At 39.5% G+C, this 25,352-nt stretch overlaps 1 protein-coding gene across 1 annotated transcript in view; it reads right to left on the bottom strand.

Moving 5' to 3' along the window:
- The window catches only part of ANOS1 (anosmin 1), a 109,507-nt gene that overhangs the window by 42,348 nt on the left and 41,807 nt on the right, over positions 1 to 25,352 (bottom strand). The window contains exons 3-5 of the mRNA XM_072137843.1: positions 16,185 to 16,247; positions 11,195 to 11,417; positions 780 to 964 (exon numbers count right to left, since the gene is read on the bottom strand). Of these exons, the coding sequence (XP_071993944.1) occupies positions 780 to 964; positions 11,195 to 11,417; positions 16,185 to 16,247 (471 nt within the window). The remainder of the gene's footprint in view (positions 1 to 779; positions 965 to 11,194; positions 11,418 to 16,184; positions 16,248 to 25,352) is intronic.

Genomic DNA, 25,352 nt, shown 5'->3' with positions numbered 1-25,352 from the left:
AAAAACTCCCACTTCATAGACTAGTGCTCAACCACATAATACTACGCTCCTTCTTATGTTTATTTTGGCATTATTTTAAAATATCAGTAACGAAAAGCAGTTTTCTATTTGGAATGGAAATCTGGTTTTGGTGCAGAAATGAGCCAGATGTGGTATTTATTATTTAATAAAAATGAAATATGTTGCATACACATGCGACTTACAGAGAGTGTCTCATTTATGCCATGACCAATGTGGAGGTTGTACAGCTCAGCTGTGAATCACCAGAATAAGCATCCCTTGAATTAGGGCATTTTTGATGCATTTTTACATCTGGAGTAGTGGGCAATAGTGGGTCACCTATTTGTAAGGTATAAGGACTTAATGGCAGCGCTATATGTGACTACCTGAATGACTGAGAGGGTCTACAGAAAAGAAAGGTATATATCACCAAGTATTTTTAAAGACCTCTGAAGACCATCTATGGGTATCTATGGGTAAAACAGAAACACAGTGGCATTATCTAGTCATTACTAAGGCTAGGCCAATCTGCCTTGGAGCAGAGGAACTGTATACTTTAAAATTGGTGGTGACCTGCTTCAAAATATCTGGGTTTAAAATCCCAATGATGAAACAAAGGAAGAGGCAGCATAAAGCATATTCTTTCATCTTCTTTTTTTTTTATAATTCAAACTGGTAGAAAAAAAGCCCCTGGGGTGTGTGTGTGTGGGGGGGGGGGGGTCATTTTGCACATTGGTTGCACATTGGTTGCATAATATATATTAGTAGTTAAAACAAACCTGTGAAATTGTTTGCCAGGGTGTGGCATCATCTTCACTTGGGTGTATCCCATAATTCCATCTTCTCTGAACCACATAGATAACTGGCTCCACAGAAATGTTGAACTTTGAAGACCATTTAATTTCAAGATTTCCATGTTGAAGTTCACTGAAGCTTAATTCCTTCCTTGGCTTTAAAGGAACACCTACAACAAAGAAAGTAGATGTCAACTGCAATCATATTGGCCTTTTTTTCAGAGCTACGCCTTATAAATATATATAGATAGATAGAGTCGACCTCACATCTATAACTCGTCCACAGGCAAAAACTATACCTTTAATCTTTTATATACACATTCTTAATCTTATTGGGAAACGTCCTAAAAAAATTATGATGGTCCCAACAGTTTTTGGAAACCGCACCTACTGAAGCTTACAAAAATGCCTTATGCCTATGGCTTTGGTATGATACCTACTTAAGTCCCATATTTCAAGAACCACATATAGTTAAGAAATACTGGATAAACATTGAAATGAATGTGTAGCTTGCAGTTAGTCCCAGCTCTACCTGATGTGCATTACAAACTCTGTCAGACTGAATTTTGCTTTAAACCTTATTTTTAATTGTAACGTGCAATGATTCTGCAATTTGCATGCAGCAATGTCCATCTGGTTTACATTTAGATCCATTGGACTCAGTTGATTGGAAATAACTCAACCTCTTTGTCGAATGTAATTGTCAGCATATGGATTTCAAGATCATAAAAGGGGTGAAGAAGTACAAGTGCATTTCAATGTGTTTCCCTGTACAACAACCACCTAGAACACCTAAAAAAGATGTGACTTAATCACTATTTCTTACCATTTTTTGGCAATGTGTGAACATTTAAATCTAAAATAATCATACAAATAATTGTAAACCGCCACATTTTATGAAACAGAGAGAAACTTCTATTGATAATTTCAATAATATAATATTGACACAATAATTTTGCTATCATTTTGACCATCTTTAAGTGACTGTCCACCTTTTCTCTTAATAATCCTGTTAATAGTTGATTTCATAATGTCTTTATGACAATGTTTTCTATTACATAAAACATAGGTTCTTTTAAATCTTAGCAGTGAACATAAAGATGCAATGTACCACCCCGAAATTTATACAAATACAACCAATTGAATATCATTCCTGTGCCTCGGCTTCTTAAGGCATTTCAGGTGAACCCAGAAAACCATATTAATCCTTTATAAAATATGAGACTAGCTTTATTTCCACATTGGATAGAAAACTCTATATCATTGTAGCTTAGCTCTGATTCCCAAAAAGACATATAAAAAATGAATCAGCATCAATTAAAATCATTTTTAGCAGTCAACTATCATGTTAAGTTATTGACAAATATTTGACCATAAATATTCATGTTCCGTTACATAGAACAAAGATACTACTGACAAGAGTAACCATTACCTGCAGAATTGCAGCATGAAACTGAGATCATAATTCCAGTTTGGCACAGTTTTTTTGGGGGAGAAGGCACACATGGCATCCAATATCACTATAATGCTCAGAGTCCTGGCATTGTGATCAATCTGCAAAATCTGTCCTGCTCACAGTCTGTGATTCATGGACCGACCAAGGCCATGTGCTTTTGGCCTAATACTGGTAGATTGTCAGCTTCAATACAGAGAATATATTCACCCTAACTATCGAATTTACAGATGACAGATGCACCAACTCAATACAATAGGAAGTCAGTTACATAGAAAGCCAATTAACAAATCACTCAGTACATCTTTTGAACGGAAAAGGAAACAGGATTCCTTAGGGAAGTCCAAGGAAAGAATGTATGAATGCTATTCAGGTAATGAAAAAGTTAAGCAAGGCCCCCAGAACTTCAATGTAACTGTAATAGTTACTTATTACAATAACCATAAATTATCTATTTATAGTGGTTGTCAAAATCATCTAAATAGACTCTGGCTGCTGAGTTTAGAGTTTGTGAGTCACACCCAGGGCTGCTGGGTGCTAATTTTGGCAGTTCAATCTGCAAATCAGTGTTAGTTTCAGCTGTGGATTGAGTAATGGCATCCTGGGGCTGGCTAAATTCACTCAGGGATGGTTATTGTTTCTTCTGTGACGTGACACAGTGTACCTCAGCCTTATCTGGTACTTCTGTGACGTGTGGTACTCCAAACAGTTTTTATGTTACCCACACCTGACCTGTTCCTGCCTGATAAAGAACCCTGTTTCCTGTCTGATCCAGAACCCTGGAACCCCAACCTGATCTGGAACCCTAACTTAGAATCCTGTATCCTGCCTTAACCATGACCTGATCTGGAACCACAAACCTTTTATCCTGCCGGATCCAGAAACCCTGAATCCAAATTCTGAACCTGTATTCTGAACCCTTTTTTAGAGCATGTACCCTGTTCATGTGCTTATTCCCTGATCTTTCCTTTTTCCCTGATACACATATCTCTATATAATATCTAAAAAACCTGACAGTAGTATATTTATTGTAACCAAACATATGTGCATCAGTGTAATCAACCAAACTCTGGAATGGAACAACTATTGCTGTAGGGTGTCCAATAAAACTCTAAGATGTTACCACTACAACTTCTGGAATGGAATAACTATTGCTAAGGGGTGTCTAATAAAAATCCAAGACTGCTATAGCTTTTCATTCATTCCCAGATATCTCTGTTTTAGGTATTTGTAACATCACTAAAGACAATAAAACAGAATTTCACACTTAGTTTTAACCTCTGGTTAAGATGTTTTTTGTGTAACAGGAACATGTAATCAGTGACGGCAATAAAGGGAAGGAAATGAAGAGATTACATGGCCAATTTCCTTCACTTCCAAATACAGGGTCTAATATGCCTTAGACTATCACTTAGGATGTCTTCTTCCAGTAAATTCCATGGTGACAAACACCAGGCAGTAGCAGATTGAGATCCCACGTAGAATGGACACATGAATTTCCAAGCGTTTTTTACTATATAAGTAGGCACAGAGGTTTATTAGCTCAAAGTTGTTACATTCAGTAACTTATAAAGAAGCTTCATAACAATTTATGATGTTATGTCTCATTATGTCTTGATAACATAGATATTTCACCTCTCTTTCAGTTACTAGAGAACTGCGAATTATGGGTGGTCAATCTCAGATATGGCAACTGCTAAGTCATAGGACTCACTACGACTACAAGAAAATATTCCCTTTTGTTTTGGATGTCAATAGAGAAGACAATAACATAACTATTGGGGGAAACCAATAAAAATGCAAAGGTGCTGATTTTGGGAAGACCAGCTGACTATCTTATATGGCTGACATAGAAGGACATGTAGAATTTTAATATACCCAAACCTTTGTTCTCATAGAAGTTAAATTGCTGGCAATGGAGACTGCATGTTTGTGGACATTTAAAAGGAATAGCCATTTACTGCTTAGAATGTATATATTCCAAACAGTCAATGTATACATATCTAGAAAAATATGATTGCTAAAGTTTGCTCAAACCAAAGTGTTATAAAAAATGTTGTTTGGAATAATAGGAAAAGCTAAAATTTTAATAACTATTAGTATCTTAAACATGAATATCATCTTATAAATATTTTAGATGATAAAACATAAAGCATCTAAGACATGTAAGATACTACAAGGAATGACTGCACAGAGCAGAAGAGAACTGTCTAACCAGGTGGCTTGTGTCAGACAAACTATTTGTTATGTCTAATCTTATAATTGCAGGGATTTAACATTGTTGTCCCGTGATATTAACAGATGGAGAACAGTAGCTCACGCAAAATGAGAAATGATTTGTCCTGAAACAAATGAACATTATAAGAAAACACAAGTTAAAGGTATTGTCTCTGATAATAGATATTGGTTCTGCTTTTTTTCCCTGTAAATAGTTGTCCAAATGTCAATCAGGTCAGTCAAATATAATGCTACAGTGCATTTATTTTACTGAGGACGTTCTGCAATATCAGACAGAATCAATGGGCGGATATGGTGTTTTTTCTGGGAAAAGCACAGGATTGTAAATAGAGATAACTACTCCATAAATGAAACAACAGTAGATCCCCAATATATCAGCTAAATACAAAGGGAAATTGGAAAGAGTGTCCCTCAACCTAAAGGAACACTTTATTGAAACCAAAAAGGAGATAAATCTACTTATCTCTAATAGACAATACACTAGATAACTCAGGTTTAGGTAATCACATACTCCAATAGAATTAAAGCAGAAAAACTAATCATTAATATACAGTATAATCTGAATTAAAAAAAAAAAAATACATAACAAGTATGAATTCATAATAGAAGACTTTAGCCAAAATTGAACCTGTATTCCAATTTCACCCCATTAGATGTATGCCCAGCAGCATTGTGAGCAGGGGCGTCGCTAGGTCAAAAGATCCGGGGCTCGTGCCCCGGATCTTTTGGCCAGTGCCCCGAATCTCCTCGGGTCAGCAGATCATCTGCCCCGCTGCCCGGGAGATTCCTTCCCGCTCGTTCTCATCACGATCTGTGTCCTCAGATCGTGATGAGAACGAGTGCAGGCGCTGCTTTCCCCTGCAAGGACCTAGCCTCCGGGAGTTCCAGAGGCTCAAGGACCTGTGATGATGTCATTATCACGTGACCTGCAGGGGAAAGCAGCGCACAGAAAAAGAGAGAGAGAGCTGAATCAGTGAGGTGAGAAACATGATATGGACTAGGGAAGGGGGAGAATATTGTGAGGCACATTATTTACTGGGGGGACTGTGTGAGGCACATTATTTACTGGGGGGACTGTGTGAGGCACATTATTTCCTGGGGGGACTGTGTGAGGCACATTATTTCCTGGGGGGCTGTGTGAGGCACATTATTTCCTGGGGGGCTGTGTGAGGCACATTATTTCCTGGGGGGCTGTGTGAGGCACATTATTTCCTGGGGGGCTGTGTGAGGCACATTATTTACTGGGGGGACTGTGTGAGGCATATTACTTACTGGGGGGCTGTGTGAGGCACATTATTTACTGGGGGGACTGTGTGAGGCACATTATTTACTGGGGGGACTGTGTGAGGCACATTATTTCCTGGGGGGACTGTGTGAGGCACATTATTTACTGGGGGGACTGTGTGAGGCACATTATTTACTGGGGGGGCTGTGTGAGGCACATTATTTCCTGGGGGGCTGTGTGAGGCACATTATTTCCTGGGGGGACTGTGTGAGGCACATTATTTCCTGGGGGGCTGTGTGAGGCACATTATTTACTGGGGGGACTGTGTGAGGCATATTACTTACTGGGGGGCTGTGTGAGGCACATTATTTACTGGGGGGACTGTGTGAGGCACATTACTTACTGGGGAGCTGTGTGAGGCACATTATTTACTGGGGGGCTGTGTGAGGCACATTATTTACTGGGGGGCTGTGTAAGGCACATTATTTACTGGGGGGCTGTGTGAGGCACATTATTTACTGGGGGGCTGTGTGAGGCACATTATTTACTGGGGGGGCTGTGTGAGGCACATTATTTACTGGGGGGCTGTGTGAGGCACATTATTTACTGGGGGGCTTTGTGAGGCACATTATTTACTGGGGGGCTGTGTGGTCACATTATTTACTGGGGGGACTGTGTGAGGCACATTATTTCCTGGGGGGCTGTGTGAGGCACATTATTTACTGGGGGGACTGTGTGAGGCACATTATTTACTGGGGGGATTGTGTTAGGCACATTATTTACTGTGGGGATTGTGTTAGGCACATTACTTACTGGGGGGACTGTGTGAGGCACATTATTTACTGGGGGGCTTTGTGGTCACATTATTTACTGGGGGCTATGTGAGGCACATTATTTACTGAGGGGACTGTGTGAGGCACATTACTTACTGGGGGAACTGTGTGAGGCACATTATTTACTGGGGGGCTGTGTGGGGCACATTATTTCCTGGGGGGCTGTGTGAGGCACATTACTTACTGGGGGGCTGTGTGGGCACATTACTTACTGGGGGGCTGTGTGAGGCACATTATTTACTGGGGGGATTGTGTTAGGCACATTACTTACTGGGGGGACTGTGTGAGGCACATTATTTACTGGGGGGATTGTGTTAGGCACATTACTTACTGGGGGGCTGTGTGAGGCACATTACTTACTGGGGGGCTGTGTGAGGCACATTATTTACTGGGGGGCTGTGTGAGGCACATTATTTACTGGGGGGCTGTGTGGTCACATTATTTACTGGGGGGCTGTGTGGTCACATTATTTACTGGGGGGCTGTGTGAGGCACATTATTTACTGGGGGGCTGTGTGAGGCACATTATTTACTGGGGGGCTGTGTGAGGCACATTACTTACTGGGGGGCTGTGTGTGAGACACATTACTTACAGGGGGTCTGTGTGAGGCACATTATTTACTGGGGGGACTGTGTGGGCACATTATTTACTGGGGGGCTGTGTGAGGCACATTACTTACTGGGGGGCTGTGTGTGAGACACATTACTTACTGGGGGGCTGTGTGAGGCACATTACTTACTGGGGGGCTGTGTGTGAGACACATTACTTACTGGGGGGCTGTGTGGGCACATTATTTACTGGGGGGACTGTGTGGGCACATTATTTACTGGGGGGACTGTGTGGGCACATTACTTACTGGGGGGATTGTGTTAGGCACATTACTTACTGGGGGGGCTGTGTGAGGCACATTACTTACTGGGGGGACTGTGTGAGGCACATTGTTTACTGGGGGGCTTTGTGAGGCACATTATTTACTGGGGGGCTTTGTGGTCACATTTACTGGGGGGACTGTGTGAGGCACATTATTTACTGGGGGGACTGTGTGAGGCACATTATTTACTGGGGGGCTGTGTGTGAGACACATTATTTACTGGGGGGACTGTGTGAGGCACATTATTTACTGGGGGGCTGTGTGTGAGGCACATTATTTACTGAGGGGACTGTGTGAGGCACATTATTTACTGGGGGGACTGTGTGAGGCACATTATTAACTGGGGGTCTGTGTGAGGCACATTATTAACTGGGGGTCTGTGTGAGGCACATTACTTACTGGGGGGGCTGTGTGAGGCACATTACTTACTGGGGGGGCTGTGTGAGGCACATTACTTACTGGGGGGACTGTGTGAGGCACATTACTTACTGGGGGGACTGTGTAAGGCACATTACTTACTGGGGGGACTGTGTGAGGCACATTACTTACTGGGTGGACTGTGTGGACACATTTCTTGGAGCGTGTTCACACATGGCACTAGGACAGGCCTCGGTTTGATCACATATATTTTCCAGTAATACACATGTGATGGGTAACACGCACCTGGTTTTGTTTAAATGCAAGACAAACGTGTGAGCGCAGCCTTACAGTATGTGGGGAGATTGTTAGGGGCGGCAGCAGGATAACACTGCCAGGGAACAAAGATGTAGGGACAATGAGGAACATAAGATGTGGTGATGGGGATTTCTCCTTTGTTCTCTGTAGCTGTATATACCAGAAGTAACCTTGTTATTGGCACAACCACATGTGAGGGGTTATGTACAGGAGGGGGCATTAGTCAAAGTGCAATACACATGCATTGGGGCCCGTGCCCCGGATCTTTTACCACCCTAGCAACGCCCCTGATTGTGAGGCTACATTTACATCTCATTTTATGCCCATCATTGTAATGTACACAAGGGCAGCAGTGCACCCCATTGTTTGACCATACAGTGGGACTCATCCTCCAGGTCAGCTTCCGCAGTGACTGTTATTGTCCATATGGAGGGAGCACCCACAGTGTACGTTCAGAAGATGACAGGGATGGATGCGATTCACTGCTGCTATTGTTTGGAGAATTTAGATGAAGGAGATGTGCATAGTCAACTTCCAGGTAGCAGTGATGATTCTGTCACTAAATGTTTATATGGTGAGGCATTATGTTGCTAGATAGTAAAGTACCGTGGAAGAGAAGGCAGGAGAAACATTTAAGATATAAAATTACAGTATTTTTCGGACTGTAAGGTGCACCGGAGTATAAGGCGCACCATCAATAAATGCCTGCTAAAATGTCTAGGCTCATATATAAGGCGCACCTGATTATAATGCACACCTGATTATAAGGATGGATGACCAGCAGGTGGCAGACCTGTGCACAGTTCAAGGCAGCTGTTGTCTGTAAGTACGGTACATATATAAGGCGCACTGGACTATAAGGCGCAACTTTAATTTCTGAGAAAATCAAAGGATTTTTTGTGTGCCTTATAATCCAAAAAATACGGTAAGATTAAGTAGAAGTATAAAGGAAGCTATGATTTAGATTTTATTGAAATGCGTAAGCTAGAAGGGTCTTGCGACCCGGGTTGTATGTGCAAAACGCGATGAGACTTGAAACAAACCTGATGTCCAGGTGAGCTGACTCTCTGTAACTTTATTTGTATAAAGGAAGTACAGTATACATCAAATAACTGGCAAAGTAGATTTTTCAATTCTCCACACTGTTCATGGGGATGGTTTGGTGGCACCTTCAAGTGCATTAGAATATTAGACAAGGTCTTGTCTCACATGTACAGGTATTTTCAGGGTCTGTGTGCACCCGCTATCCATGAGTCCTCGGGTGGCCCCTGTCTCATACCCATTAGGTAGTTCAGGATTTTTGGAAACATTTGTTTTAATCAAGTTCCATTGTTTTTATCAATCCAAATGTATTAGTCTTGGGTAAAAATAAATGGATTCTGCTTTGGAATGTTTCCTTAAGTTGCCATGAATTCATTAGTGATTGTACGTGTCAGCATGTTTCTCTTAGAGCAATATACACTGCCAGATGTGGGAGATATCATTAGTACTATTAAGCTAAGTATTTCCTTTAATTTATCATGTAATGAAAGGGTGTGAGGTACACATGGCTCTCCTGGCCTGAACAACATGCCTAGACTAATGACTACTTTCCACTCACTGCTAGGCAACCTACATTTGCAGAATTGGACATGCTTGACTTTAATAATGTATCTTTTATAATGTCCAACCACTCTTTAGTATCACTTTCTTTAGATAATGAAAGGGTAATAAAGGGAGTACAATTAGCCTCTTATCCTCCAGGTATAAAGCATCTGCTTTTTAAGAGCCTTTCATTGAATGCTGAGATCCTGCTGTGAGTGGTCAGACAATGAGCTGATGTCAGGCTATTCACTGAATATTTGCTGGGAGGAAAGTAGTAACATAATGAACTGTGAACCTTGTGTTTGTCAGAACAATTCTAATAAGTGTTTTGCAGCCTATAGATATCATTATGCATTGCAGCAACGAATAATATTCATCTAAACCTTGTTGAATGCAACAACAGTATTTGAGAATTATTCCGATGTAAATTCTTATTTTAATTATGGTGAATGGTAGATGAATCTAGAGATAAATTATATGTAAGCGCATACTAAGCAGTGATGAACTGTCGAGAGCCAACCAGGACTTATTTTTACAGATCTCACTGCGCTTAAAGGGACAATATGCCATAATTCTGGTTCTATATCTGGCAGAACCACAACCAAGCAACCTGAAAGAGGAGATTCTTACATTTAATGAAACCCGAAAACACGACTCTGTGTAGTATAGGCCAAAAGATAGGGGCGTCTGACTTCTGTGACTCATCTCAGGCAAAGTGTGACTCTTCTCCTTTTTTATGTGACTTTGGAAGTGATTTTTTGTAGATACACGGATGAGGTATCATACAAAAGAGGGCATTCTGAAAAGTACATTGCAGACTGCACCTACGGGTGCTGGTAGTTTGGTGGGGAAAAATCTGATCCTGGAAAATTATCATTGCAATAATAAAAATAAATTAAAATCTGTTATTTACTAGCTTTAATGACAGTGGAGTCTAGGAACTTTACTACTGACAAATAGACTATAAGTGCATGAACTGTAAGCTCTTGCGAGCAGGACCCTCACTCCTTTTGTTTCATATGACTGTTTGTACTGTGTAATGTAATATTATATTTGTATATATCCCCTATGATTTGTAAAGCGCTATGGAATATGATGATGCTATATAAATAAAGATTATTTTTATTATTTACTTACTTATTTTTTATCAGTCATATCACTGAAACTGATGTCACAAAACGAGTAGCTGTAACTGTACTTTCATCATCAGTGATGAACATTTATGGTTAGATTAGACATTTTACATAAAAGAGTAAGTCAAAAGTGAAAGTTTATTCTCTGAATTAAAGACCCGTGTGTGATGCCCTTAGCAGCCCGATTCAGTTCGGTTTTTTTCCTCTAACTGCTCCTTCTCTTTATGAAAAGGTTGACAACTGGGTGACTGACATAGACAAGTCACGAGAGGTGACAGCTCCTTCATCGTCCATATTATGCTGATCCAAGAAAATATTTTACCACATACATCACAAAATTTGTGTTCATAACTGCAAGAAGTGTCAGTCTCTTCCTAAGAAGTCTTACCTTTATACAAGTTCTTCGGTACTTGACATGTATGACCACATCCATTGGAACAGCACTTCTTCACCCCGGAGCATTCATTATCAGCATCACAGCTTTCGACACAAGCTGCTGCAAATCCACTGGCTTTCTCTGGAGCTGGGCAGTCTCCTTGCTTCACTGACAAGACGGATTTGAGAAATTCACAGCTGGTTAAGCATTCATAGTGCTTTTTCGGAAACAGTGGCTGAAAGAAAATGACAGAAGATTTTGTTATTATTTTCTTTGATGGCTTCAACTTCTACAAGTTCTGCACTAACAGAATGGAAAGGACACAATTTTTAACATCCTAGACACTGCTTCAATGTAGGGTATGTGCCCTCTCCCATTGTGTTAGTATGTTCTGATTGGTCAAGTAAATTGACCACTTTATTGGATGTGTCTCCAATACAAAATGGATTGGGTAAGAATACTAATGAGAGCACACACAATGTCCAGGAGCACTAGGATTCTCCTCTGTGTGTCCATATTATCTATGGACGCACAGAGGAGAATCCTAGTGCTCCTGGACATCAGGGAAAATATATTATGGCCCCATAACCTACAGTCTGCCATTTATAATACTGGTGACATGTTTTGTGGTAGTTTTCAGATAGCCCCAGTACTACAATTCTTTTTCCATGAAAAAAAAAAGTCTTCTACATCCTTTTAAAGGGACTTTGTCAACAGTTTGCACCATACAAAGATGTAGGCAGTGTTATGAAGCATCCATGTGTAACCATATCAATGTGTGTAAAAATGAAGTTATATACCAGGACAGTGGCACCATTGTCAACTGGTTTGTGAAATCTCTTCACTGAATAATGCATACCCCCTCTCCACTTCAAAAAGAACCCCACTACAGCAGTTACTCAGAGCAGAGAGGAGGGACTGTGTCATGTTCAGTGAAGATATTTCATACCCCTGTGCATCAAAGTGCTCTAAGTCCACAGTGTTGAAGGGGTTGCTCAATGAAATAATAAAAAATTCGGAAAAAAAAAACCTTAAACCTCCCTTCTAGCACAGACTGCATGGCCAATGTTGCTGAAGCTTCACTGCTTTTGCTGTGCTCTATCACCCTTTTTGAGGGCAGATGACAGTAGTAGCCAATCTCAGACCTCAGTGATGACATCTATACAAATGACACTAAAGGCCAGTTAGGGTAGATGTCACTGAAGAGGAGTGTAAGGGCAACGTTAACCTCACCTCAAATGGCACACAAGAGGACAACATCCTCAAAACTGCAGCAGGTGGTGGGTACTGGGACAGAAGAATGAGGCATGTTTTTATGTTTTTTTCATTTAATGCATTGCTACATTCAAGCAGCTCTTTACATAAATTGGACAACCCATTTAATTTGTTCCCATCTTGTTGGAATGTAGAGAACAGAACCACTGAATCTGTAGCGATCTAAAGGTAAACCACAATTAACTTAGTCTGTCCCTTTAAGCCATATAATTTCTGCCTTTATTGCCCCAATGGTTTATAGTCTTGAGCTCCTTTTTTACTAACTCCAAAATAGTTCTATGACTTCACAGAATGGATAGAGCTGAATAGTCGTATTATTGTCTCTTATGTTACAGTTATAATTTAAAGGGCACCTGTCATGAGGATTTAGGCAAATAAACTGCCACCAGCCTGTTATGTACGACACATGAAATCACAATGATGTCTTTCTAATCACTAATGATGTACCTATGACACAGGACCCAGAGGTGGCACTCAGAGCCCTCAATCTGGGCACACAGGCCATCATCTCAGCTAAGAGTACACAAAACAAGACACAATGCATCCTCCTGCAGTCACAGACAGCCCTAGAGGGAAACTACACTGATACCTCCGATATCCCCTCCTTCTTCCAAATGTATTGGTGATTGAAAGCAAATAAAAGCTGTGGCAGAGCAGTGTGGAAAGATTTACTACTTAAATTGCCATGCCATGATGGCACATTGCGCCAAATAACTTTTGGATGTAGTTTGGGCCTCTAAACGGTTTGACAACTGAACTTTACGCAGAAAGAGATATTTGGATGCTGTATGTAAATGACTAATAGAGAGTCATCGGGTAGAAAAGAGTCATTTTCAGACAACTTCCCCTAGCCTAATGCATGATATAATAAAGTCATGTGGTTTTCATTAGACCTGTCATCAAGTCATCACAAGTCTGCGTGGAAGCTACTAAAGGTTACTTATGATGATGTACTTGTCTATTGGTACATTCAAGCCAGGAGCAAGTCTCCTATCCACTTTTGTGAATTATTGGTCTACGATACAGCATTTAAAGCTATTTTTCTGTGTAATGCTAAATGTCTCAGAATATAGAAGGACATCATTGTGATCCGACCTAACAGGTTGGTGAAGGCTAGGGACCTAAATCTTTATGACAGGTTCCCTTTAACATATTTCACTAATGAAACCCACACGACCTGGAGATATCATGATGTTTTCTGTCAACATGCTGTATATACACAAATCTTTTTAGCCTAGAAGTTAATATACATGATGATTTCTTACTATAACCATTTATGTATTTTCATGTAAGCTGTTTCCATATGTTCAGAGCTATTTTAGGCTTAGTGTATCTGACAGGAAGTCTGTTGTACATAGAGACAAATGCCTCCACTGTGATGATAAGCTTTTGTTGAGCATCCTTGGTCCTGATAAGCTCCTGAAGCCGTCATTCCTAAGTATCAGTGGTATTTGAATGGTGCTTTTTATATATTACAGTTTATATTTTACAGTAGTGGTCCTTTAATTATAGGATTTCACTTAAAAGCACTGCATATGTGAAGAGCGTGTTGTCTTCTGTGAGTTACAAACGTGAAGCTAGTTAATTAAAATGCCGGTTTATTATCCCTTGGGGTCTCATTTGCCCCTTGGCCTTCATCTCCCTTGCTCTGTTTTGCAGCTATTTTTTTCTGTGCTATAAGTGTTTTGCTCTTCATTACTATTCTTTGAAGTTCTAAATTTAGGTTCAATTACAGATCAGTAAGATGTTCTACATTTACCCAGCATCTCCGAGCCTATAGCAGATGGCTGATGGCAACCAAAATCTGCTTGATTTTTATTACCAATTAGGACGAACAAAATGTATTATTAACGATTGCTTACAAGTCTACTCTATATATAGATAAATACCTCTATACAGTCACATATGAGAGGTTTATTCGACTGAAAATCTCTTTTTGTATTTTTTTATAATCAGTATTGGGGACCCCAAATTTCCCCAACAGCAGATGTTGGGAGAGAAGAGGCTGTGACAATTGAATTTAAATATGCTCAATTTTGTTTTCAGGGTAGATGAGCTGGAGGTGTTTGTATGGGAAAGAGCTGCCTGACAGCAACTTACTTTTCTGTCCAAATTCACAACACATGCATGCTAAGTCAAGCTGATCATGTATGCAAATTTACAGCAAATCAAAAATATCCTCACCATGTGTTCTAAGTATCCTAAAAGAGGTTTTTTGAAATGCAAACAATGCATCATCACATCAGTGGCCACCAACAGTGGCGACACATGTGCCTCATTTCTGGTTCCATGGAGACATAATTTATTTTTTACTATCTCCTGGAAAAAACACTGACTTGTTGGCTGTCATCAATCTTTATTAGAATGTAACTCTTCATTTTATAGAATGCAACCATGACAACTAAATTATGGTTGGTCAGCGATGGCAAACGAGTAACCAGTGCCAGCAACCTTTGGCTTTCGTGGCACACCTTTGGCTTTCTTGGACTGCAGGAGGAGGCCTTGTCTAGCAGTAATGGCCTACAAAGAGGGCTATGAGTGACACCTCTGGTGCCCGTGCCACATGTTTGTCACCACTGGTGTATGTAAATATATCACTAGTGAGAAAAAGAGGTCTTCACTTACACTTGTATTTTCTTTATTTCTTTATTTTCACAGCAATATAAACTTAAAAACAGATAAAGTGAATAAGAAAAAAACTTCAAACAATATAACAAAAATACTTAGATTTCCAGATCTATGGAAATAGCACAATAGACAGGATGGGGCTTATTTACTAAATGTCCGCGGACGCACTTTCGTCAGACTTTCCGACTATTTTGGTCTTGCATGGCTGTGACAGGTATTTAACAGGGGATTGTGTTGCTCACGATCAGATTGGGACGCAGTTGCACTGGCTTTCATGCCAGAAATGGGGGGTGGGACGTTGGACGATACGAAGAATCCGGCCTGAATGTGAGATTTAACTTTAAAATTGTTTCTCAAGACCAAGCACTTACATCCACCAGGAAGAAGAAGGTGAACCCTGGCAGACCTGAACGGGGAAGCGTCACATGCAGGTTATCGGGTGCACAATCTTAGTGAATCGATATGTGTCATTTATGGTTGTTAATTTTGACAATTTATCAACCATAACATCCTCATGATATTTAAGGAAACTAATATTAATATTAACTTTGATTCCTTTATTTATATAGCGCACACAGATTACTCAGCGCTGCGCAGAGCTTGTCAAATCAGCCCTATGACTAAAATGGTAATAGGACCTATTTGGCAAACTCTGTGTAGCGCTGCGTAATGTGTGTGCGCTGTATAAATAAGGAATTATCTATTTATTATTTAAAAGTCAAAATGCAGGAAAACAATGGGACCTCCAAAGACTAAAAGTGTTTATATACACTAATCTACTACACACAATTATTCCGAATACTAAGCGATTCAGAAGAACAAAACATCTCCCTCAGTTTTCATTCCCATCTTCTTTTCTAATTGGAATGTAATCTCATTTCCCCACTAAATCCCTGTACCAACTTTTTCAGATTTTTGCCTTTGTTGTATCTCACATGTGTCGCTACCTTCACAGTCCATACAATGTGTGTTTCAAATCGGTTTCATTTACAAAATATAAAATGTTGTCAATTCACTAAGAGTAAAACATCATTATATTCTTTCATGGTATGTTATAGGAGACACATTTCTTTCCATGCCCAGACTAAATCTGACATACCTCACAGAGACTTTGGCAGCTATTCTTTTTCAAATCCCAGGTTTCCTTGCAAGGTTCCAGGCACTGTTGAAAGATTGAACAAACACTTAGTCAAACGGTTGTCATTTTGCAGCTTGTGTTTTATTTTTATTTCTTGGGAACGTAATACTGCAACCCAGGAAAAAAACAACAGCGGCAGACATAACAGTATTACTGGCATTGTGACTCACAGGGAATCTGTCAGTAAATGCTCTCTGACTCCTGTGAACAGAGACGTTTACTCAGTGTAATACTTAGGATTTTGTCCACCCACAAAGACTTTTCTTGAGAGAATACTGAAATGGTAAAATACAAAGCTTGCTATATATTGTACAAATTTCACAGAAATTGGATCCTACTGAAACCCAAGCACGGCTTTCCTGAATTTATAATTAGGACAGTAAATTATTTATAGCTCAGAAAGCTGACAATATGCTTCCAGTAACAGCAGGATGGTCTATAAACATATGATACCTAGATACATTGATGTCAGAAGCTAACAAGTAACAGCTCATCATGTTTAGACAGTAGGTTTCATATAGAGAAAGATAAATTATTCTATTTAAGTGAATACCACTCACTCCACTATCCCATGAGGAGATAAGCACTAGCTGGTCTACACTCCACCAAAAAGAAGAAGATGATGCTAGTTAATTAAGAGGTGTAGGTCTCTTGATGAATTAGGGGCATCTACTGCACCATAATCTATGGTAGCTATGGCATAAATTATAATGATTTGTTAGGCTGAGCCACATCCCCTCTTGCTAAACATCATCTTGACTCACGCTTTTTTAAAAAAAAACACCATGCACAAAGACCTATGACTTAAAACTCAAATGTTCTCACATGACAGTGATCTGTCTGCCCTAGTGCCCGTTTCAGACAGAGGGACAGGCCCCTTTGATCGGCTGATTTTGAGTCTTCCGGGGGTTGAATCCCCAACCTGATATTGATAACCTTTTCCAAGGATAGGGCACCAACATAAAAGTTTCAAAAGTACTTAAAAAGACACCCAAGAACACTGATGTAAGAAGACTTTAGGAAATTAGTAAGCAATGTGTTCAAGTCGGCATATGATACATAAGTGACAATGAAGTGTTCAAAATTGTTAAAAATGGTGATATTAAAAAAGTGCGCCAGATAAACTCCAAAACTGGAACACAATATTATACCTAGTACAAAATCTGAAGGGTCTCTGCTCAATCCTGTATCACTGTATCCTGTATCAGTCACAGCATCTTTAACCCTCTGTGTATGTCCACCAAGTTACTTGTATGTTTCTCACACACAGTGAACCATCATGAAGTAGCCCATGTGTGTATTTGGGTTTCTTCATTCTAATGAGTAACATAAGTTCGAGGGGCAAAGAGGGAGGGGCCTGTTGTATTTCAATTCTCAATCCATATGTCAACATAGGTCAAGGCTCTGCTTTCAGACAGCAGGTTATTCTTCTTAGTGGGTGAATTGAGCATCCATGTGTGTAGGGGTGTAGGAAGGAATAGCTGTTTACTGATCAAAACACACTATGGAAGTATGGCTAACATAAGTACAGGGACAGCATGGTGTAGAGTAGAAATCTGCATGTGCAGGAATCTATAAGATTGATTGAAATATTATAAAGGGGTTGTCCGAGTTCTGAAAAAAAACTCAGGGAGGCCGGGAGGGCGCTGCTTAAAAAAATAAAGTCCTACTTACCTTCTGGTGCCCTCCGGTATCCAGCGCTGCTGTCTCTCCGGTCCGGGCGCCATGTAAACAAACACAGCCGCAGGTGCAGTGCTGGGCTCAGCTTCCGGCCGGACCCGACAACCTTCCGGCCCGCATTCACAATGCTGTGAATAGGGACGGATAGGCGTGCCCGGCCACTGTCGGCCGGAAGCTGAATCCAGTGCTGCTCCATCGGCCATGTTTGTTTACATAGCACCCGGACCGGAGAGACAGTAGCGCTGGATACCGGAGGGCACCGGGAAGGTAAGTAGGACTTTATTTTTATAAACAGCGCCCTCCCAGCCTCCCTGAGTTTTTTTTAAGAACTCGGACAACCCCTTTAATATTAGTCATTCAAATGATAGGTAGAGTTTATATGTGACTACCTATGGGAATGTTATATGTTTTTACTAAGAAACATGAGATAACAAGCAGTTAAAACAGACATTTTCCTGCTGTTACAATTTCCCAGCAGAAAATCATAAAACGAGATCAATGTCCCTTTCCAATAACACTTTCACTGCACTATAATTAACATTTTTACAGCTTGAAAGCAAAAATCATTTAGAGCGTCCCTCCGTCCCATCGTACGCGCATTACACTTTAAAAATTATATTAAAATGCACACACAAAATATTTTTGAAGGGCAAAGGCATGTCAATTACTTTCAATTCTGTCCGTCACATATTTATTTTGGAAAAAAAGAAGCTGTTTAGTCAGCCTTTCGATTCCCACAGGGTTATCAGGCAAAGGGTAAATAGAAAAATGCAGATAGGATGTGACACTATGGTAAATAATTAATGAGGATCAGGACAATGGAAAGTGCAAAAGATGCAGCTTTCACTGGATGACAAGTGGGAGATAGGAGAAACATGTGGGAAATTGAGGAGGGTAAAACTGAGGCAGTCAAACTCACTACTCTAGGAGTCATGTATTCAATAAAGTGTGAAAGGGAGTATAAAATTATAAAACAATGGCCCAAGTGTATTAAAATGTTTGCGTCAGTGCGTGCACATGAATGTATAAAGAGTCATTACCAGTTTTATGTGAGTGGCTGCACTATGCCACAAAATTCTGCACATGTAGGGGGGTTCTGATGCAGATTCAGACCATGCACCGCATTTATTACTGCTACTCGAAATAATTGTGTTGCACGCTGTATGTTAAAGATTCACCAAAAAAAAATGGTGCATATTTCCAGAGCAGTGCAAGGGGGTGTTAGATTAATGAAGACTGTGGACCAGTTTTGATCTGGCGCAACCTGCACTCTAATTTTTTGATAAATGTGGCCCAATTTCTCTTGGGTTCAAAAATACTGTGTCAGTTCTATAAAGGTTTAAAATTGTAGCTCAACACCTTTGAACAAGCTTAAAGGAAATCTACCATCAAAATCAAGCATGATAAACCAAGGGTCACTTACTCATAGATCCAGGCACTGTGACTGTGGTTATTTTCTTACATTTGTTACCCATACTATGCTTTCTTCTAAAAACTTTCAAAATGATGCTAATGAGTCTAAAGGGCTTTAGTTGTTTTCATGGTCCCTAAGTGCTGCAGATTCACAAGCTGTTACAATGAGCAGAACATTCACTCTCCCCGTCTCTCTCCCTCTTCTTTTTGCTCGTGTAATTAAGCAGCAGCAGGAAATGCAGGTGGAGAGGAGACCTGCTGTGCTCATCATAACAGCCCGTGAAGCTGCAGCACTTAGGGGGTCCTGGAGACACCCACCATTAGTTGATTTTAGAAGGAAGAAGGCCATGGATAAAAGAAGAAATATAAAAAGTCATAGTGCATTTGTCTGTGCGTTAGTGTTCCTGGTGTCATGCTTGATTTTGATGATGGATTTCCTTTAAGCTGCAATATTAGACACCACCACTAGACCAGAGTGGCAGTGTTACAAAATATTTTTTTTCAAATGCCAAACCATATAAAGTCTCAATGTGACAGTTTGTCAGCAAAATGTAATCCCCATTTATTATTGTGTCTAGTCACTCTGATCGTAAATACCATTGATTCAACATTCCTATTCAGAGATATAGTTTAACCATATACAGTTGATGTACAGGAAGCGTACACCCGATGACCACATGTCCATCTGATTAACCTTCACCAACACATGAGGTTTATAGCATTTATCCAAGGGGGTGTGTCTAGGACACATTTTGCACAAAAGAAATCCAGATTCAACTACGGCGGCTTCCTTTAAATAGGGGACTAAATATACTTTGCATTAGATTTTTATGGATATATATTTTTACCTTTTACAGCAGGGTGACTTTAAAAAAGATTAATCATGCCCCAAATTTCAGTTGGAATTTCAATTTTAGTCATCATCTAACTCTCCTGACTTCCTAATCTGTATCGCCTAATAGTGCTAAAATTTTTCATGCCCCTCCTTTTTTGAAGTATGTGATCAGCGCTGTCTAGACAGAGCTATTTTATGCATATTTCTAGCATAGAATAAGTCACTAGATTGCAGGTGAACATTTCCAACTGATACAGAGAACTTTCCCCATGGCAAGAATAATAGCAATTATGAGAGCAGAGTTAGATGGAGAAAGTTTCCTTCCTGAGCCTTATTATTTCATGTAACTCAATTCACATGGACATCTCACTTGCTGCTACTTGCTCAGCTGTTCTGTGTACTGCATGCAGCCTTATCTAATGGAGATAAGAGACCCAGTTAAGCTAAATGTATAAAAGTGTTGTGTAATTTAGCATCTTCTTACATTCCAAATCATTGTAGATGTAGCCAGGTATAATATGGCAAACTTTCACGTTCTTGGAAAAACACTAATATTGTGCAACGTTATGTGTTACATCCACCTATTGGTCTTCCATCGTCATCATCACTAATGGACCCATGTTACCTACATCAAAGTGTCAAAACAAAGGTCATTACCCTCTTCCACCTTTCTTTTTTCCATTGTAAAAATGAGAGAAAAAGGGAAGTCAATCAGCTACAGTTAATGTAGTGTATATACCCCCTAATGAACGTAACTTCTCAGTGCAGGCAGTCCCCGAGTTACGTACAAGATAAGGTCCGAAGGTTTGTTGAATTTGAATGTAAGATGAATTTGTAGGTAAGTTGAAACTGTATATTTTATAATTGTAGATCCAGACAAAAAAGAATTTGGCCCCAGTGACAATTGGAGTATAAACATTTTTTGCTGTAATGGGACCAAGGATTATTAATAAAGCTTCATTACAGACGCCTTACAGCTGATTATTACAATCTGGGACTAAAGTAAAGCATTCAGAGAGCTTCACCAGAGGTCAGAGGGGTCTGTCTGTAACTATGGGTTGTCTGTAAGTCGGGTGTCCTTAAGTAAGGGACCGCCTGGACTTCCAGACTTTGGCCTACAGAAGGCTTTCATTTTTCCTGCTGTATAGTTTGGAGGTTTAAGATCTAACCTGCCGCTACTTATGTAGGTGTAGGTAATCATTTCCTAATGTGGTTGTTTTATCAAGACAACCTTTACCCATAGAGTACAACCCTATTCGAATTATCTTAAGCAGAAAGGTACAAGGCAACAGTAGCTTTCAGTGGTCTCCAGAATTTCTCCTGTATCTAGTAAAATGGCAGATTGTTTGTTCCAGGTCTTATTTCATGTTTGATCAAGGAATTCATTTCTTAAATTGGTTTAATTAATCTATTTCTTATTGGGGATCTTAATGTACGTTACCCTATGACGAAAACCACTAAGATCTGTTCTTTCTCAAATAAACTTGGGCCTTCCATGTGTTGCTTAGCTTCTTATATGTTGCCAGATAAATGTTCACATTGTTTCTCATTAACAAGACATTTAACTTATAGCTGGTCAAGGAGTTGTTTAGGTGAAACAATTGGAACATAAGACTGAAGTTCCTCTTTGTGGATGCCATCCAGTAATTTACATTTTGTTTTTGAGGTATCACTATACAGCTCATCCACAGATTGATTGGCAATTACTAATTACTCAGCCAACTCTCAGCCACCTCTTTGTAACTGTCATGTTACATGTGGAGGAAGAATTACAAATCCCCACACACGCTGCTCAGTGAGCTAATCCAATGCCAAAAATTTCACTTAATTTTTTATAAACAAAGGGAAACTACTGATTAGTCCTCCCAATTTATTGGCTGACAAATTAATTTGTTCTAATTCAAGTACACAGGCAATTCAGAGGTTACTCTCAGGACATCGTTCTGCACACTGGAAAACTTAGATGATACCATCTGAAATCTTAGTACTTGTAAATTGATTGGTTGATTTTGAGTCAGTGCCAAGGCTACAAATATTTTTAGCAGACTAGTGTACAGTTGAAATGAATGATGTGTATGTTATGGCTTTCTCCAGACAGAACAATAAAAGGACAGCAATGCAGACACAACCGAATAAACTAGGCTGACTTTTTATTGTTTTTAAGATAGCAATGCGTCATAACTCAGTGATAAAGACATTTGTAGTTTATCACGCTCTAAATCTCTGAAAATTGAGTTTTCCTGTCTTGCTTTTAAACAACTAAACCATAAATATTTTCACAAAAAATGATATTGTGGAGCAATTTTGACAATTTTGTTCTATAGAAATGTAAAAATGTGACTTCCATAGAAATTTGTAACATGACATTTTCAACTTCTTGACATGACAAAGCTAAGTTTGTAATTTGTCTTTGAGGCTTACTTGTGTTTTGACTATTACATGTAAGGTCATTCAGTAGGTCTACTGGAGATCATGTGCTTAATAATAACCAATTCATGATACTAATTTTATCCAACTGTGTTCCCCTAAAACTATTATCTCCTGTAGAACTCACAGAACTGTAGATGTAAGGCTATATGCATAAAGCCATTTGGCAACAGGTATAATGGTTCTTTTCCCAGTTTCATAACTATTAATGCTGTGCCATCCTGCAGACAAGGATATCACCACTTTGGAGTTAGTGGAATCTGTAGGGAACCACTTTATATCATTATCATTATATGATAAACAAAACTGTATTATGTTTTTTTTTATTAAAAAAAACTATCATCTCTATTTCAAACTGTACTCAGTACTTCAGTTGGTCTTTCTTGTCTTCTGCCCCAGGGCTTTTATAACACTGGTCTACCACCACTATCCCCTAAAGTCAAGGGGGAGAAAGCTAACAGCAAGATTCAAGCTTTCCATAACCCCAACACAGCCCCTGACTTTGACTGATGTCACTTTTAGGGTGGCTTCACACATGTCATCCATGGACCATGAAGCAGGACTCCAGGAGTGGTTTTGATCTGTTAAGCAAGATCCTGCATGGTCTGTGGTTCACAGGCTGAACTCGGCAAGTGTGAAGCTACCCTTGCTCTGTGATAGGAGCTTCACCCTTCAAATGCTGAAAAAATATTATTTTACAAAGCATACTATTCTTCCTTTAATTTCTTCTTCCTTCATTTTCATAGATTATATTCTGGCTTTTTAATGCACATTTTTTGTAAGAAAAATTGGAGTTGGTAAATATCAAAAGTAAAAAAAATACTGGCACTACCTTCTTGATGACTTCACCCATGGAAAAATGGCAGAATTAATCAACAAAAAAATACAGGTAAACTTATGTAGGCAGGGATATTGTTGCAAATCCAAGCTTTATTTAGTCTTTGTCGGTAGACAAACGGGACACCCCAAATGAATCCCAACCGCGTGTCCTGTTTGTCTACCTGTTTGTCTACCTGTATGCAGGTAGACCTGTTTATCTAACTATCTACCCTGGTGGACTACCTATAACCTTAAAATGAGAATATATAATAATATATCAAATCATTATTTTCATTGATGGGAAGTTAGAAATATAAGATTTTTTGCAGATGTGCAGTGATTCCAGATATAGTGCCTATTTCCCTTTCCTGGTTAGAATGGATGCAGCAGCATGACCTGATGAGACTTTACAAGAAATTTTATAACATCCAGATGGACCATAGCACTGCTAAAACTTATACGTACGCATGTAATCTGAATAATATATGGTTAACGTTTTAGTTCCTCGTATAAAACCCCTGTCACTGAGCTGTGGCAAACATATGTTCTAGTCTAGAACGATTATATCACATTACAGTTCTCTGCTCTGGCTACCTCCATCAATAAAGCTTGTAGTCATTTTTCACAGCAGTATTTAGAACTGCTAACGTGCCCCTAAGGCTACTTGGATGATAGTCTGATTTTAATAAGACGTGCTTAATACAACTTTCAACCATGCCTTTGAACTCTTGCTCTTTCAACACCGTATCATATCACCAATGTCACCAGTCACTCTGTCAACGAGAAGATCCAATCTGGATCCACTTGCATATCAATAGCTAAGGACATGATGCTTGCAGATATGACTGCAATGTGCTTTAAATGTTAACTGGATGTCTCCAAAGCCGTGTGCAATCTAAAAAAGGTATTTGGTTTATTTAATGAAGCCATACTATCCCCAGGTGATGGAAAGTGACACTGGACAACTCGTAAACAATTTTTAGCATCATGTTCCGTACTTAATGTTAAGCTATGGTAGAACATTTGAAGTCAATGTAATTAATACACGAGTGGTCTTGGTGACTCTTGACACTATGTTGAGAATCTAACAGCCGGAAGGAAAAGTGGGATGACACAGAAAAGCATGTGTGTTTACGACCACTTTTGCTGCCTTATTAGGGAATGTGTAGCTTATTTAACACAATATGGGGATCTTTGAAGAGTGATTGTTCATGGAAGTAAGAAGAATGTTCTTTGGCTCCATTAGAGGAACAAAAAGGTAAAAAAGATTGAGGCACACAATTTGCGCTGTAATTGACTCAACGGGGTTATGGACTATCCATTGTTTTTAGCATGTTCTGTAGTGCCTATGAATCAGTAGTGCATAAAGACTTCTCCTGTAACCTACATGTCCATCTGAAATGCAGTGAGGTGAAGAAACACACATTTCTAGATGGTTATTACGGTAAATAAAGGACTTACTGTGCCAAATCTAAAACACTATTTTCTGAGCAGTTTATAAATAATATTTACATTTTACAGTGTGTAAAATGCTAATTACTGTATGTAATTTGCATTAAAATTTGTAGATTTTGCAATTGGTGACAAAGATTATGACCTCGGTTGCCGGAGACCTGCCAATTTGTCTGAATGGCAACCTACTTATCCTAAATGTTCCATCTGTCTTTTAAGTACATCCCCACATGAAGGATACATCCCGTATTAAAAGCCTAGCATAGCCTTGAGGCGTTCTCTTCACTAGTCACACAATAATAAAATGCCATTGTTTCTGACTTAATGCTTCAAAGGGCTTTCATGATGCGGCATGTTTGGTGGCCCGAATAATGTCAGTAACGGGGAAGGAATGTCGGAACATCAACCTTTTGTAAATATCAGCAAATGCATTAAAAGCACTATATGTTAAATTAAGCAAATAGATCTAAGCAACAGTCCTGGAGAGTATTAGTGTGGATGGA

Source organism: Engystomops pustulosus, chromosome 2 (genome assembly GCF_040894005.1).
Source record: "Engystomops pustulosus chromosome 2, aEngPut4.maternal, whole genome shotgun sequence".
NCBI lineage: Eukaryota > Metazoa > Chordata > Amphibia > Anura > Leptodactylidae > Engystomops > Engystomops pustulosus.
This window is presented reverse-complemented; position numbering and strand designations above follow the sequence as displayed.